Source organism: Mya arenaria, chromosome 10 (assembly GCF_026914265.1).
Source record: "Mya arenaria isolate MELC-2E11 chromosome 10, ASM2691426v1".
In the NCBI taxonomy this organism is placed as follows: domain Eukaryota; kingdom Metazoa; phylum Mollusca; class Bivalvia; order Myida; family Myidae; genus Mya; species Mya arenaria.
In genome coordinates, this window is record NC_069131.1 from 73,811,696 (window position 1) to 73,827,615 (window position 15,920).

Below are 15,920 nucleotides of genomic sequence, written 5' to 3' on the forward strand. Positions count from 1 at the left end.
TAGTATCAAAAAGAGAAGGAAAGATTAGAGATTGAAACGTTTTAAACTTCCTAAGATCGTCTGATTATCGAAGAAATTTAATAAAAGTATCATAACTGTCTCGGTGTCGTCATCGGCGTTGGCAGCGTCGTCGTGCAAACTCTTGATATCAACGTTCATGATTTTCAAAAAGACTCTTCCATTTGTATGTGCAGCGAGGCAATAGTTCTTACATCAAGAATTGGTGAGTTATGCCCCCTGTGATTAAAAGATAAGACTAGCGTTTGCGACGTTGCAAAAGTGTTGTTTTTAGATATAAACAAACACCACTTTGCAAAGTTTTCAAATACATCATTTTTGAAGATATAATTCATTAGGAATGCATTTTACCTATTTCAACCTGGTATAACATGTCGAAAAAAAGTCGACGTCCTGGCAATCCAATTAACAATATATTATGGTATCTTGATGAATACTTTCAAATTTAAAAGATATTAAATAATGTAGTGAAACATGGTGTCTAATTCTCACCTCCTCGCTACTCAAATGAAAATAGCTTCTGTAAAATAGAAGCAATCACAACACACAAGCGGGAAACATTCTTGAATGGATAGGGTCAATCATCTTGGCATCTTCAAATATAACTAATCTTTCTTCTTGTTTGTGTAAAAATGCCAATGCCTTTTAAATCAAGATCTTCTGATGAAGTATTTCCCGCAAAATTGGAAACACATGAACATGTTCAAGCCTTGTACCTCGTTTAGGCTAAAATATTTAACTCCTCGGCTTATCCCTGTATTTTTCATTGTATAATAAAAACAAACGTGTGTATGATGTTTGCTCAAGAGTTTACCTTAAAAACATAATACTTGACCTTGTAAAATGTTTGTTTGTTTTGTCCATCAAACCCACTTTTGCATTATCACGATCCGTTAATTGTTTACCTTCTCGTCTTTATATTGTGGAAGGCCCTTTTATCATTCCGAAAAGCGCTAAGTAATTACAATGTAGTGTTGAGGATATCTCAATCTCCTCGTTCGCTCTATGAGACATGAACAACCATTGCTATGGTGAATTTGGTGTATTGCATCTTTCATCGTGATATTTATGTATCTGCGGGATCATATTGGAAAACATGATTAATATTACAGTCATGGGAGCACTTGTATTATGATGATTATAACATCCTCACTGTAAACTGTTCCTGAATGAACAACATAAAGAAAGGCAGATGTTCTAGAAAGATTATAAGACGTCCTATGATAAACCTTATATGGTTTTTGCAGTTTTTCATTTTACAAAATTTGTTAAGTACATCGAAATTTATATTCAATAATTGAAATTTTGCACTTTTTTCACATTTTGTATTAGTTCTGATTACATTATGATGTCAACATAATATATAATATCGACGAATTAATAAACTATTAATATTCTCAATCTGAAAAGGAGTTACATGTTAATACATTATACAATTGTTATACTTAATTTATTTAATGATATACAATATTTAACATATGCTATTTTACATACATATTTAAGAAACGTAAATTCCTCTCTTTATTTATAGAAATTGAATACATGGTTCGCAAAAACAGCCAAAGGGTCTCAATTTGTGTAAAATCATGGGAAAATTATCAACTTTTGTCTAGCTATGCTCCTTCCGTTTTTAGTGTTTACGCACATGTCTCCACAAATGGGATCACTAGCAGGATTCAAATAAAGCACCAACCTCAATATTTTCGAATTATTCCTTAAGTCATTGTATGAGATGGGTTAAAAATTGGCGAAGGCATCTGTGTCTATGTTAAATAATTATTTAACACATCATACAACCTACATTATCAGCCAATGACTTGCAGATACACACTCCCTGTGTACAATGTTTGTGTCGGCAATGTCGACAATCAGCCAATAAGGTTGCATTCTAAGTCAGTAAGATGACATGAAGTAAATTCTATATGATTAAGACGGACTCGTTCGCTACGCTCACTCCTAATCATTAAGATTTCACTTCATGTCATCAAACTATTACATGGAATCACAGATAGGATTCCCATTTAATCAGTAAAAACATCTGATTTAAAAATGTATCATTAATTGTTGTTTTTCATAATTATCAACTAATTATGCAATCGATACAGGGATCTACGTTTACTTAAAGCGACAGTCCGCAAATCGGGCAAATTAGCCATGAAAAAAAAAATAAATTCATCTATGTGTTGATAAGCATTCCTGACTGACGAATCCAAAAAAAATTTGGTTCAAATCGACCTAGAAATGAGTTTTTCGTGTCATTTTCAATATCTCTTCTTAACTATCGGCCCCCGAGAGTTAACGGTTATATAAATAGAAAAAAACAGTGGGATTCTAAAGTTCTTGCGCATGCGCAGGGCGATACTATTTCCCGGTCTCTCCTCGTAAAATCCGGTCTCATCCGGTCTCATAATTCCCGGTTCATAACTTATGGCCCCAGGCAACGGATTGTGTTGCTGATGTTTATAACACGATTTTGACAATCTTATTTGTTTTTATATGTAACAAAATGGTATAAAATATATAAACATTATGTCTTAATTTATGCAATTTGTTATAGGTATACACTATTTATGCAATTCGTGTTAAAGGTGTAGAGAAAGATGCGATGCAGTACAAATGCTCATGTTTTTTGCATAAAAGATTGAGGACGGCTAGAGTATGAAGTAACTTAGAATTGCACCTTTTAAATTATGTTATGTTATGTTATTGTTCTTCCTTTTATGTTCCCCCCCCCCGACATAATTTTTTTTAAGCATAAATGATTACAATTGAAAAATTCCATGTTTGCATATCCGACTCATATCGATACGATACGATATGTTTATTGCGTAAAACATTATACAATGTTCATCGCATGTAAACAAGTAAATCAATGAATGGAGAAAAAGTACACAAACACATTTTCTGGAGCTAAAAGTTGCAATGTTATAACATCCTATTATAGTAATTATGCGTGTGCTTAGACATTAAAGCTACTAGATGAAGAGTGTTTCTTTGAAGTTGCGCCATTCTGAAGTAATCAACACATTATGTCTCCATCTTTCGTTTATAATTTTGTGCTATTCGCTAATGCTAGGTTTATATTAGGCCACGATTACCACGATGTCCCCGATTCCAGAGCATCGTGGCGAACGTAACAGAGCGTGGAGTCGAATCGGGGTGATCGTGGGGGAGCGTAACGGAACGTGGTTGAATCGGGGACATCTTGGGCATCGGGACAGATTTTAAATCAAACTTAAATTTCACCACGATTGCCCCGATTCATTTTCTAATCGTGACATAGCGTGGCCTTCGTAACAAAACGTAACGGAACGTAACGAAGCGTAACAGAACGTGGAATACAATCGCAATAGATCGGGACCAGCGTGGACACATTTTTTCATCCCGCTTCGCTGCGACGTCTCACGATAGCTCCACGCTCTTCTACGATCTACCACGATCTGTTACGATATACACTTTTCTACCATTTATTGCTCCACGTTGCGTCACGCTCTCCTACGGTATCCCCGATTGTCGTTCACGTTCTGATACGCTCTGACACGCTCCAACACGTTTCCTCACGATAGCCACGATTTCCACGCAAGCTGCATATACATAACAGCTTTATCTACTGGTACTCTATCGTTTAAGATTCCACATGAAATGCGTCGGCATCAAAATTAAAATTAGACGATCAGTTGGCAGAAATACATAAGGCAACTGGTCGTGGAAGCGCATCTGCTGCAACAAAATCAATAGTTAAACAAAAGAAGGATAATAGAATTCCTGAAGTACTGAGATAACTTACAAATTTGATTTACATGTAGTCAAGCATTGTTATTTTTTGTATTACTATTATCAATAGTATACTTATAACTGAATTTAATATGAAAAAAACACACACTCAATGTGTTTGTTATTCATGACATTAATTTCAGTACATGTGCATATTTCATGTTTTTATCTTTGCCTAAATTTATTTTATGTTTTATTGATATAAAATTTGAAATAAATAGTGACATAATTATCATCAAATATCTAATGTTTTAATCAACTGTAATCTTTTGTAATCCTATTACCCCCCGCGGTCATTAACACCTTTTTGATCACGCCCGATAGCTACTATAAAACAGAGACCGGAGGAGACCGGGACTGGATGAGACCGGGACCGGGAAATAGTATCGCCCCCAAGAGTAGTCGGAAAAACCGTAGACCTACTTTCTCTTTTGCCGTCTAAAAATAGCAACTTTCGGCAATTTTCAATTTGTTAAATCTAAGTTATTAAAGCGATTTTTTTTAAAAAATAATTGCGGTTCAGTCGGTCTGAAACAATTTGGAACTTATTAAAAACTTTTGAAATACGGTTACTTTTGCGGACTGTCCCTTTAAACAATTAATTGGGCAGCCAGGTTGCGCTCGTCTTTTGCATTTGCACATAAAATGGTACAAGAACCATTTGTTTAATAACATTTTTTGAGCCTATAATTCATTTAGTTACTTTAAATTATGGAACTGACAATTCGCATATCTTCTTCATTTAAAGGCTATGAACAAAACCGATTTTTTTATTTGAGCCGTTCAAAAAGTTCTTAAACTGGGAAAATTATAGAATTGTGAATGAACAATAAAATCAGTTGAAAAGATACATACATAAACGTTATCCTGTGATAAAACATATCAAGCATGTAAACGCATTAAGCAACATACTTACACAAAGTACGCGCAAATAATATAAATATTATTTTTAGAAATAGTGACGCTGTGTTTTACTTACACGGTGACGTTTAGTGACTTAAGTGTTCAGGGTCATTACTCAGCCAATGAAATCGCCAAATAAATTTGCTCCGTTGGATAAATGTGCACTGTTGGATAAATGTGCACTGTTGGGCAAATTTGTCCAACAGTGCACATTTATCCATCGGTGCACATTTATCCAACGGTGCACCCGTTGGATAAATGTGCACCGATGGATAAATGTGCACTGTTGGACAAATGTGCACCGTTGGATAAATGTGCACTGTTGGACAAATGTGCACCGTTGGATAAATTTGTTCCGTTGGATATATGTGCTCTGTTGTGCGAATGTGCACAGTCGGATAAAAGTGTGCTGTTTGATAAATGTGCGACGTTGGATAACGGTGCGCTGTAAATTAAATATGCTCTGTTGGATAAATGTGCACTGTTGGACAAATGTGTACTGTTGGATAAATGTGCACCGTTGGATAAATTTGCACTGTTGGATAAATGTGCACTGTTGGATAAATATGCACTGTTGGCAAATGTGCATTGTTGGATAAATATGCACTGTTGGCAAATGTGCATTGTTGGATAAATATGCACTTTTGGATAAATATGCACTGTTGGTTAATGTGCATTGTTGGATAAATATGCACTGTTGGATAAATGTGCACTGTTGCATAAATGTGCACTGTTGGATAAATGTGCACTGTTGGACAAATGTGCACCCTTGGATAAATATGCTGTGTTGGATAAATGTGCACTGTTGAATAAATCTGCACTGTTGGCAAATGTGCATTGTTGGATAAATATGTACTGTTGGATAAATTTGCACTGTTGAATAAATGTGCACTGTTGGATAAATGTGCACTGTTGGACAAATGTGTACTGTTGGATATATATGCACTGTTGGATAAAATATGCACTGTTGGCAAATGTGCATTGTTGGATAAATGTGCACTGTTGGAAAATTGTGCATTTCTGGATAAAAGTGCACTAGCCATATTATCAAATAACTCGTTTAGTCATACACATTTATAACGTTTATCAGTGCTGTATTAAAAAAATGTTAGGTGAGAAAGCTATTCATATTGTTTGTAAGATATGACATATGTGTTTTTGTCTAGCCATAGCTACTTCAAGTACATAAGTTTTCAATTGATCTAATAATAGATGAATTGACTACAAACAATTGTCCTTTAGACCTAAGTAGCCGTGTGAAGTTCCATAAACTAATATTCGTTTACAAGACATAAGATATTTTACGTTTAATATCATGTTATAGTCAGTGTCTAAGTTTGTTCCTATAAACAATTAAGTCGGCAGACCCACCGCAGCTCGTCGGCGATTTAATTGTGAGAAAGTCCAAAATTTAATGCTGACATATTTAGTGTTGAGCGCGAATGCATCTATTGTAGAAAACGAACATACGCGAGCCAGTAGAAAAACAAACTTGAGTGCTCATGCTCCTTCATCAGGCAATGAGATCACCTAATACATTCACATAAATTCATTCCGAAATGCTCTGACAAACAAATATCTATTTAACAGATTACAACATTCTACAATATCAATTTAGAAACAAAACCAATTGCCAATTTTTAATTAAGTCATTTATTTATTTTATTTTTGAGTCATTGAAAAAACTCTTGCGTGCTATTACAACGCCGTTTGGTAGGCATTTTGCATTGAACACGAAGAACTTTTATTTTGGGTTTTATAAATTAAATAGCCGGCGCAGGGCTGAAACAGCCTGCCAACATGATCTAGAAGACAAAAATAGACATTAACTTGTACGTTTAAAACCAATTAACGTCTTATTGGAAAATTGATGGTCGTAATATTCTTAGTGTATTTTAGGTAGTCAAGGCCCTTTTTAATAAGTAAACATGAATTTGTCTGGCGGGCCCATCGGGCTATTTCTTAAAATAGTATTTATATTGTTTTGTGCGCAGGTTGTATAAGTATGTTGCTTAATGCTTTCACATGCTAAATATGTTCTATGTCAGGATAACATGTATGTAACATTTTAACTGATTTTATTGTTCATGCACCATTCTATAATTTTAAGATGTTTATGAACTGTTGAAAACAATGTGTTTTTTTGTAAACGTCATGGCTTTTGAATGGAGACGATATGCAAATTGTCAGTTCCATAATGTAAAGTAACCTAACGATGTATAGGCTCCAAAGAGTTTTAATTAGCTAATGGTTTATAATGTACCATTATATGTGCAGATGCAAAAGACGAGCGCAAACTGGCTGCCCAATTAATTGTTTAATAAAGCTAAAACAAAAAATAAACTTTCTTTGAGCGTAGATTGCTCAAACTAGCCATTGCGCAATTGAAAATCTGAATTGCCCTCTTTATGAAAAAACAAGTAATGATTAATTGTAAATTTGACGGTTGTTTTCGTCAAATTCAATCTATATGTTATCTGTCTTTGTCACATCATTTATGAGACGGATTAACTAAGTCTTCTAACGACACAAAATCAAATTAATCCCCTTTATCATCACTATTACAAATGGATTCGAATTGTCTCAGTCTTCTATCGATTTTTTTCATACCGACTGAAAATAACTCCTTCGAGAACAACATTAGGCGACAATGACGTTAAACAACCTGTTTAAATGAAGTGAACTTAACATTTGTAAGATAACATGAAGTAAAACAATTATGTTTTAGATGTAATCTGGTTGTTCATTTTAGATTTACTAAACCATATTCGCCATTGGACGGGCTCAGCTGGACTGTCGAATAAGCTGATTATTAAAATCAAAAATGAATGACTTACTTAGCATCACCTAGGACCTAGGACCACAGCCAGTGTGCATACGCGAGTTTCTTTTTAACCCACTTCATAATATGAAGTAAGAAATACATGGAAATAATGAGGTTGGACTAAATCTGAATCCTGCTTGTTATCCCATTTGTGGCGACATGTGCGTAAACACTAAAAACGGTAAGACCTTAGCTAGACAACAGTTGATCATTTTACCATGAATATACACAAATGGAGAACCATTGACTTTTTTTGCGAACCATATATTCAATTTCTATAAATAATAAAGGGAATATTTGTATCTTCAATATGTATGTAGAAATTACATATTTAACGTTAAATATTGTATATCATTGAAAGAAATAAGTATTACAATTGTATAATGTATTAAAATGTAACTCTTTTTCAGGTTGAATATATTAATAGTTTATTAATTCGTCGATATCATTTATTATGTTGACAACATAATGTAATCAGACCTAAATCAAAAGGTGTAAAATTTCAATTATTGAATATAAATGATATCGGTGTACTTACGTATTTTGAGAAATGCTTTCAACTGCAAAAACACATAAGTTTTATCATTCGACGTTTTATAATCTTTCTAGAACATCTGCTTTTCTGTATGTTGTTTATTCAGGAAATTTATTTCCAAAATGATCCCGCAGAACGGTGAAAGATGCAATACACCAAATTTACCATAGCAATGGTTGTTTATGTCTCACAGAGTAAACAATGGGATTGAGATATCCTCAACACTACATTGAAATTTCTTAGCGCTTTTCGGAATGATAAAAGGGCCTTCCACAATATAAAGTCGGGAAGGTGAACAATTAACGGATCGTGATAATGCAAAAGTGGGTTTGATGGACAAAAAAAATAATATTTTACAAGGTCAAGTATTATGTTTTTAAGGTAAACTCTTTGACAAACATCTTACACACGTGTCTTTTTATTATACAATGAAAAATACAGGGATAAGCCGAGGAGTTAAATATTTAAACATAAACGAGATCAAGGCTTGAACATGTTTATGTGTTTCAAACAGCCTTACCAATTTTGCGGGAAATACTTTACCAGAAGATATTGATTGAAAAGGCATTTGCATTTTTACACAAACAAGAAGAAAGATTATTTATATTTAAAGATGCCAAGATGATTGACTCGATCCATTCAATAATGTTTCCCGTTTGTGTGTCTATTTTTGCTTCTATTTTAAGCATTTTCATTTGAGTAGCAAGGAAGTGATTATTAGACACCATGTTTCACTATATTATTGAACATGTCTTTAATTTAGAAGTATTCACCAGGATACCCTAATATATTGTTGATTGGATTGCCTGAACGATTTCGACATGTTTTACCAGGTTGAAATAGGTAAGTTGAAATAGGTAAAAGAATTCCTAATGATTGATATCTTCAAAAATGATTTATTTGAAATACTTGCAAAGTGGTGTTTGTTTATATCCTGAAAAGCATTTTATCTAAAAACAACACTTTGGCAACGTCGCATACGTTAGTCTTATCTTTTAATCACAGGGAACATAACTCATCAATTATTGATGTTAGAACTATTGCCTTGCTGCACATACAAGTGCAAGTTTCTTTTTGAAAATCATGAACGTGAGTTTGCACGACAACGCTGCCAACGCCGATGACGAAACCGAGACAATATCAATACCTTTATTTTATTTCTTTGATAATCAGACGATCTTAGGAAGTTTATAATGTTTTTATTTCTAATCTTTCCTTCTCTTTTTAATACTATGTAAGGCATTTAAAAGGCTTAAGATGCAATCATTTTCAATGGTGAAATGCATACTCTATCTACATCTTCGTTTTGATGTAATAAAGAGTTAAGCAATATTAACTCAGAAAAAAAATCTATCAGATATTTGTAAAGCTTTTTGTTTGTTATTGGTCAGGGTAGTTTAAACCAATAATCATGTGTGATACTTGCATTTACAACTTTTTTTAAACAGAAAAAATACAACACATATGATAAGCGTATTATTGTTTTATTAAAATAAATCACTGTTGCTCAAATGATATTTGATAACTAGCCAACGATATGCTCAGCCTCGAACCTGAAAATAGATTATAAAAAGACAACTTGGATGATTTGATTTTAAGCCGGAATAATTTTATGCATGTTATACTTCTAGTTTGACGTAGTATTACTTCAGAATGACCTGTTCTTTACACGGGGTACTATCGTATTACTTAAATATAAGCATTGCATTTTAATTCCTACACATTTACATGATTTCCTCTTTACTGTTTGCATGTACAATGAAGCAGGTCCCATGTCCTTTATAAAGTGATGATACACATGTAAAATTGTCAGCCCAAAAAATGTCATCTGAAGGATGACAAGTTTCATATTTGAGAGGTTTCTTGCCTAATAAGTAGGTGATCATAGTTATTTTCATAGATTTTGAAAACTAATCTGAGATAAATATGACACATTGTGATAAATTTGTTTTGTTTTCCTATTTCTTAAGCTTTGTTTTTGCTGTTAACGTGAATTCTGCAACATGATTCATTTTTGCAGACAAAGTCTCATATTATTGTAATAAAATATATCCACTCGAGGATGAATGTCAAAAAGTTTTAAAAGACATTCCATAAAGAAGAAAATAAAACATTTTTTCTTTAACCTCTCTAACCAGTGCGTTAAGTGTATACCTAAATAATTAATAATTATATCGATATTATAGTAAAACACATGCAAGTAAACATCAAAGCACTCTCTAGGATAACGTATTCATAGTTCATTTCGAATGGAATTTGTTTTGGTTATAAATGTACACACAATACCACTAATAAACCGCATAATCTGATACATACGGCATTTCGCAAAGAGCCTTAAAGTGTGATGAGCACGGCTCGTCAACCCAATGGTATCCAAATGACGCCCAATAAGCTGCACAGTTTGATGCTCTGCCATTGTTCGGCTGGTGAGTTCCCCAATCAGTGAAGGTCACAATCGTCTCTGACGGGTAGTGCTTCCACAGACCCTCCACATTTTGGTCAGTTAACCCGATCCAGTGCTTTGAATCTGCACGCAAACATTATTTACGTTCACTGTTATATTTGCATTGTCTAACATTGCCTATTGGAATACTTCTTTGATACAATCTGGGACATGTGTGAGGTTGGATGCTTTATAAAGTTTAAATCCCAGTGAAGTCTGACTAATATCTCACTGACAGAGCTGGGGCGGTTTTCAACAAAATTTACCAAACAACATTTTTGTATGGCTGTGTTATTGTTGCCCTATGACTTCACTACTTATTTGGTTGTATCGATTTTTGTTAAAACCTAGGACCTTGAAGGTATACCCTCTAGGATTAATACAGTTTTATTTTGTCTCTGTATACCTTGTTGCATATGATTACAACTTAAGATGTCATTACAGGGTTTTAATGAGTTATTCTTCCAGTTAAAATTCATTATTCCATTATCAAATTTTAGTATTGAGTTATATTAGTTTGTTAAAGATGCACTTCTACTACCAAATAAGATTTACCGCAATTAATAATATTGTTTAATATTCAAAAAAAAAGATGAATAAATGTCGAATACAATGGTTCTTATGAAGGATACCGAGTTGATTTTGAAAGAAAAGAGCATAAAACTCGGTTTTTCTACCTTATGTGACAAAAGATCACAGTAAATCTTGAAGCACTCACCGATCATTTAATATTTTTTGCTTTCTGCTATTAAATCAACGGTTACAATATTGTTATCAGAAATTAATATTTTCCATCAATGCATTATTTAGGAAGTGGTTAAAGGTTAATCAGTCAAAATGTATGTTTGTTATACATGTGTATGTATTGATTTTGAATAAGAGTTTCACTTTAAGGTTGAAATAACAAAACTTGATGCAAGTGCAAGACAGTGTTATCCGGCAGAGTTTCCATAAGTCTAAATTACGTTTAGTAAGTATTAAACGTTTCATTATACTGTCGACTTTTAAAGCTTCTGCGACCAAAACCTGGCACATGTTGCTGATATTCCTACTGCACTGAACACTGCGTGAACTAACTTGATTAAATCATACTATCAATTTGCAAACTGTGCGGCCCAAAACGGCATATATGTTTCCTATTTTACCCGTTTCAATCATATTGTCAATTTGCAAACTGAACGGCCCAAAACAGCATTTGTTTCCTATTTTATGTCATTCAAAAGCGGCCCTGACGTTTCTCACAGGCTCCAATTTTTCGAAACGTCTTAAGTCCCTTATAAAAGAATCAAGCTCAGCACGTTTTTTTATTTAATATAAAATGCATAATATTCTTTCTCTTAACAGTTTTGCGGTTTTTAAAGATAAAAAATATAAATAAGATAAACTTCTTGTTTAGAAATTGGGGCCTGTTGCTTTATTTATGTTCTTGTCAAGCAAATCTGAGCAGACATGGGCACGAATGGATGTTATTGCTGGTTTGTACAGCAAAATATGTTACTTAGTTGAAGCGTACTTCGTATATCTCTTGGAAAAGTATATTTAAGCTTAAGTTCTATTTTTTTGTTAATAAAACTTTTTATTCAAAATACTACAATACTTCAAAAGTAAAGGTTCAACATTCTGTGTATTTTCATGAGCCTTTTTTTTACAACAACAAGTTAAATTGTCATTAATGTTGATACAACGTGAACACATTAACTACAAAAGAATGCATGATGGCGTTTATCTTCAATATGACAAGCCGAAAACAACAAATGATGATATATACAAAGTATATACATTAAGAAAGAGAACTTATTCAATACTAATAAACATGATTACTGCATGCAGATGTGCAAATTGTTATCTTTCAATACCCTTATTTATTACGTTACATAGCCAATATTTTTATCCAATTAAACTTAAAATTTATAAAACCTAATTATTCAAAAGTTTCTTTAAACGATATACGCCGGTACTATTAAATTTATGAACTTCTTATAAGGAATAACACCTGATTATTTTAATTAAATAATAATGATATAAGAAAAAAATGCGGTAATGCATAAATCACAAATTATTTTCAGATCGAAAAATTGGGGCGATATAGTTATAAAATAATTTCATTACTCTAACTGATATACTTAGTTTCACATGCCATATCCGAAGTGCCATAACCTTGCCGAGTGATTATTCATACCCCAATGTGATCACGCCGCGGGAGAGGCAACAAAACCTTTATCGTACAGTTGAATGCTCATGAGCATAGTTTATCCTTCTATTTGTACATAAATGCTTAAAAAGATATTCATTTTTCGAAATGTGCATATGAAAGAGACAAAAAAAATGCATCGAAATCCCCTGAAAGCTACGCGATTGGATGTCTATAAATAACTTCAAATAGCAAATTTAAATAAATAGCTTTAGGTGACCAACAAAACCCTTAAAAAGGATCAAATGTAAAATTTATAAAATTAAAACAAAAACATCATCTTAAAGGGCAAGATTCATCCTAACATATATGAGTATGCACAAGGTCCGAACCCGGCATGCGCTTTTTGGCTTTATTCGCGGACGGGTATCAGTCATGAGGTAAACATATCCCCGGTTCCCGTTTGCGCGTATTATTGAAAAGCGCATGCCTGGTCCGGCAGGTGTACATGCTCAAAAGCTGGCGAAGATTTGTGAGTCGGTAAATAAACAGTATTGTTGACAGAGTTAACTAAGAAAATTGTGAAAACGCTACTAGTTTGTGCTTGTTGAGCTTTTGTACCTTGGAGATAACTCCCATCTGAACATGCATGGGACGTATACAGTTGTTTTATCAAAAACATCATGTAGATCTGAGCTCGTTTTCATACATATGTCTCAATCCGAAATCTGTTTACCTTCATAACTTGTGAATGATAAAGATTGTATGAAATTTTAAGATATTTAATATGTAAAAATATACGACTAAAATCAGATTATTTGTTTATTATGTGTATCATAGAGTACTAGAACACATTTTTATGCTTCTCAGTCCAAAAGATTACTCTAGGGACCAATCGCTCGAATCAGGTAGTTCGACTGGTCAAATCTGCAGTCCAAATACCAAGAAACTGTGTTCTAAATACGGACAACTTTAGTTTGCAATATGTTTGACTTGCAGATCGTGACGTGTATACTTAATATATGATGGTCCATTTGTTGACATGATTAATCCTGTAATCGTGTTTTAATCATACCCTCAAATCAAACTTAAATTAAGAAACAGAGCTTTCTCCTGTATCCTTTTGAATATTTTTACAACAAGGGATTTGGCCTTGTCGTGTTCGTGTTATGTATATAAACATTTTTTTGTAAAACGAACACACTAGTTCACATTCTGAAACTTATTAATATTGCTGATTTTTTATGGAGCCTACTATGTATATTTATGAAATATCCATGGCAAAATAGTCAATGTATGTTAACAGTTTTCAAATCGTCAAAACGAAGTCAGTAAAAGACTTCGAAATCCCGACTTACCTTTCAGATCGGAGAGATAACCCTTCACAAACGTATTCTCCGATTGTGTCTCTAAATTGACCAGGTTCGCCCCAAGACTCTGGCAATATCTCTATAAAAAGAATATGAGCTACTTTTATAAAGTGAAACGTGGGTCGAAATTTCCCCGGTTATGCAAACAAAGATTTGACCTTAATTAAGATAAAGGTCAATCTATATTCAAAATTAAAAAGAATTAAACGTTGAATATATATATATATATATATTTGGTTAGGTATATATGTTCAACGTTAAATTCCTACATATTAACTTGTTTCCACCAGGTGTTTTTATCACCGTTTTTATATACAATTAAACAAGTTTCTAGTCCTGTCGAAAGTTTTGGTATATATGTGACACCGTCAGCAGTAATGAATAACGTGTAAGGAAAAATGACGTGTTCATAATTGCGGGATTTTATAACCAGCCAATCAAAAGTGTATTTTCGCAAATATCCTTTAATTTAATATTGCGCAACACAGTTATTAGATTGTTTTGTTTTTTCTATCTCTTGTTCTTATCTTCAACGTGAATACCTCAACATGAGTCACTTTCACAAATTACGTCATACACACGTACACGCACGTGAATGAGCACGCATATGCAAACGTACGCGCACACAAATAGTCTTACCATGTGTATAGACCATACCAGTGCATCGGTATATATAATGGAACAATATTATCTACTATTATACAACTAAGCTTTATCAAAATGAAAGGTCAGAAAAGGGACCTAAAGGGTCAATAACTTCCATCAATTACCTGAGCATCAATAAAAGTCAGGTCAGTATGCCCATTAAGGTAGCACGAGTCTTTGTTATGAAGCCACCCGTCCATGCAAGCACTATCAGCACCAACTGTTTGAAAAATGTTAGACGGCATTAGTTTTTACCCAATTTCTAGGTACAAAAAGAGGACAGCGGTGGATATACCAGCCATGATGATTGCATCTGATGTATATCAGTTTATGGTCGGATTGGCGATTGTTCTTTGGACCAACGACTTGTCGATATAAACATGCTCTGATATGAACGGACACTATTGAAATAAATGATAGCAAACAATGTATAACCGTTTTGTTCGGATAACTGGTGCACGTGCCGGTTACGACCACCCTCGGTTCGACTCAGGGTCAACGCATCGGCTTCGAGAAAAGAAAGATGCACGAGGGTTGCACGTTTCCGTACTAAGTTTCATTTATTTAATATCAGTATTCTAATAATTCAGATTTGTATGTGTTTAAATGGACCATTACGTTCCAACGAAGGCTGATTTTCGTGGTTCATTTACTTTGCCTGCAGTTCGCCAAAGGCCGAGACGTGTGGCAGGTTTACTTACTTATTTATTTATACCCCATTATGTTGACGATAACATTCATTGTTTAACAGTTAATTTACAGAATTATACATTGGAACTTATCTAAAAAGCGGTGAACGACAATGGGACAATTCAACAATAAAATACCTAGGGACCACTACCGTAGGATTATAGCCGAAGAGCCAAACAAATATACAACAAAACTAGCAATACAATATGTTATGTCTAAAAAAATTGAAAGGTATGATTAATAATTCAAAAATGAGAAAGACAATGCAATTTTATGTACCTAAGAAAGTTAGACAATAATGAAACCTGTATGAGATTGTTATCATAGAAATGATTTATTTCATAAATTTAATTTATAATGTCGATTACCTATTAACTAAAGATAGACCCATATCCTAATGTTACATATAAGTTGTTTGTAAAATGAAATGGCAAGATTAGCTCCCCTTTACAAAGTTATAAACCAACAAACCATCTAATACTACAACCTCATTGGCTGATACATTGTCCATGCAAAATCTGACACGTGAGTGTAAATTGGATGACTGGCAGTAGTAGAGGCGGACCTTTAAACACGCGCGAAAGTTG

General features: G+C 33.6%; 1 protein-coding gene across 1 annotated transcript; it reads right to left on the reverse strand.

Annotated features, from left to right (window-relative positions):
• Nucleotides 1–1,936: 1,936 nt before the first annotated feature.
• On the reverse strand, nt 1,937–14,888 carry LOC128205024 (perlucin-like protein). The gene is made up of 4 exons (XM_052906418.1): nt 14,769–14,888; nt 13,987–14,077; nt 10,374–10,581; nt 1,937–1,967 (listed from the first exon to the last, which is right to left on the reverse strand). Exons 1-4 carry the CDS (start codon nt 14,886–14,888, stop codon nt 1,937–1,939), a joined length of 450 nt encoding a protein of 149 aa, XP_052762378.1.
• Nucleotides 14,889–15,920: the final 1,032 nt, after the last annotated feature.

Excerpts from the sequence above, each read along its gene's own strand:
- LOC128205024 (XM_052906418.1), bottom strand. The coding sequence starts at position 14,888 with ATGCCGTCTAACATTTTTCAAACAGTTGGTGCTGATAGTGCTTGCATG. Across the intron at positions 10,582-13,986 it reads TTATCTCTCCGATCTGAAAG|ATTCAAAGCACTGGATCGGG; the intron begins GTAAGTCGGGAT and ends GTTTGCGTGCAG. Across the intron at positions 1,968-10,373 it reads TTTAAGGCTCTTTGCGAAAT|CGTAGCGAACGAGTCCGTCT; the intron begins GCCGTATGTATC and ends ATTAGGAGTGAG.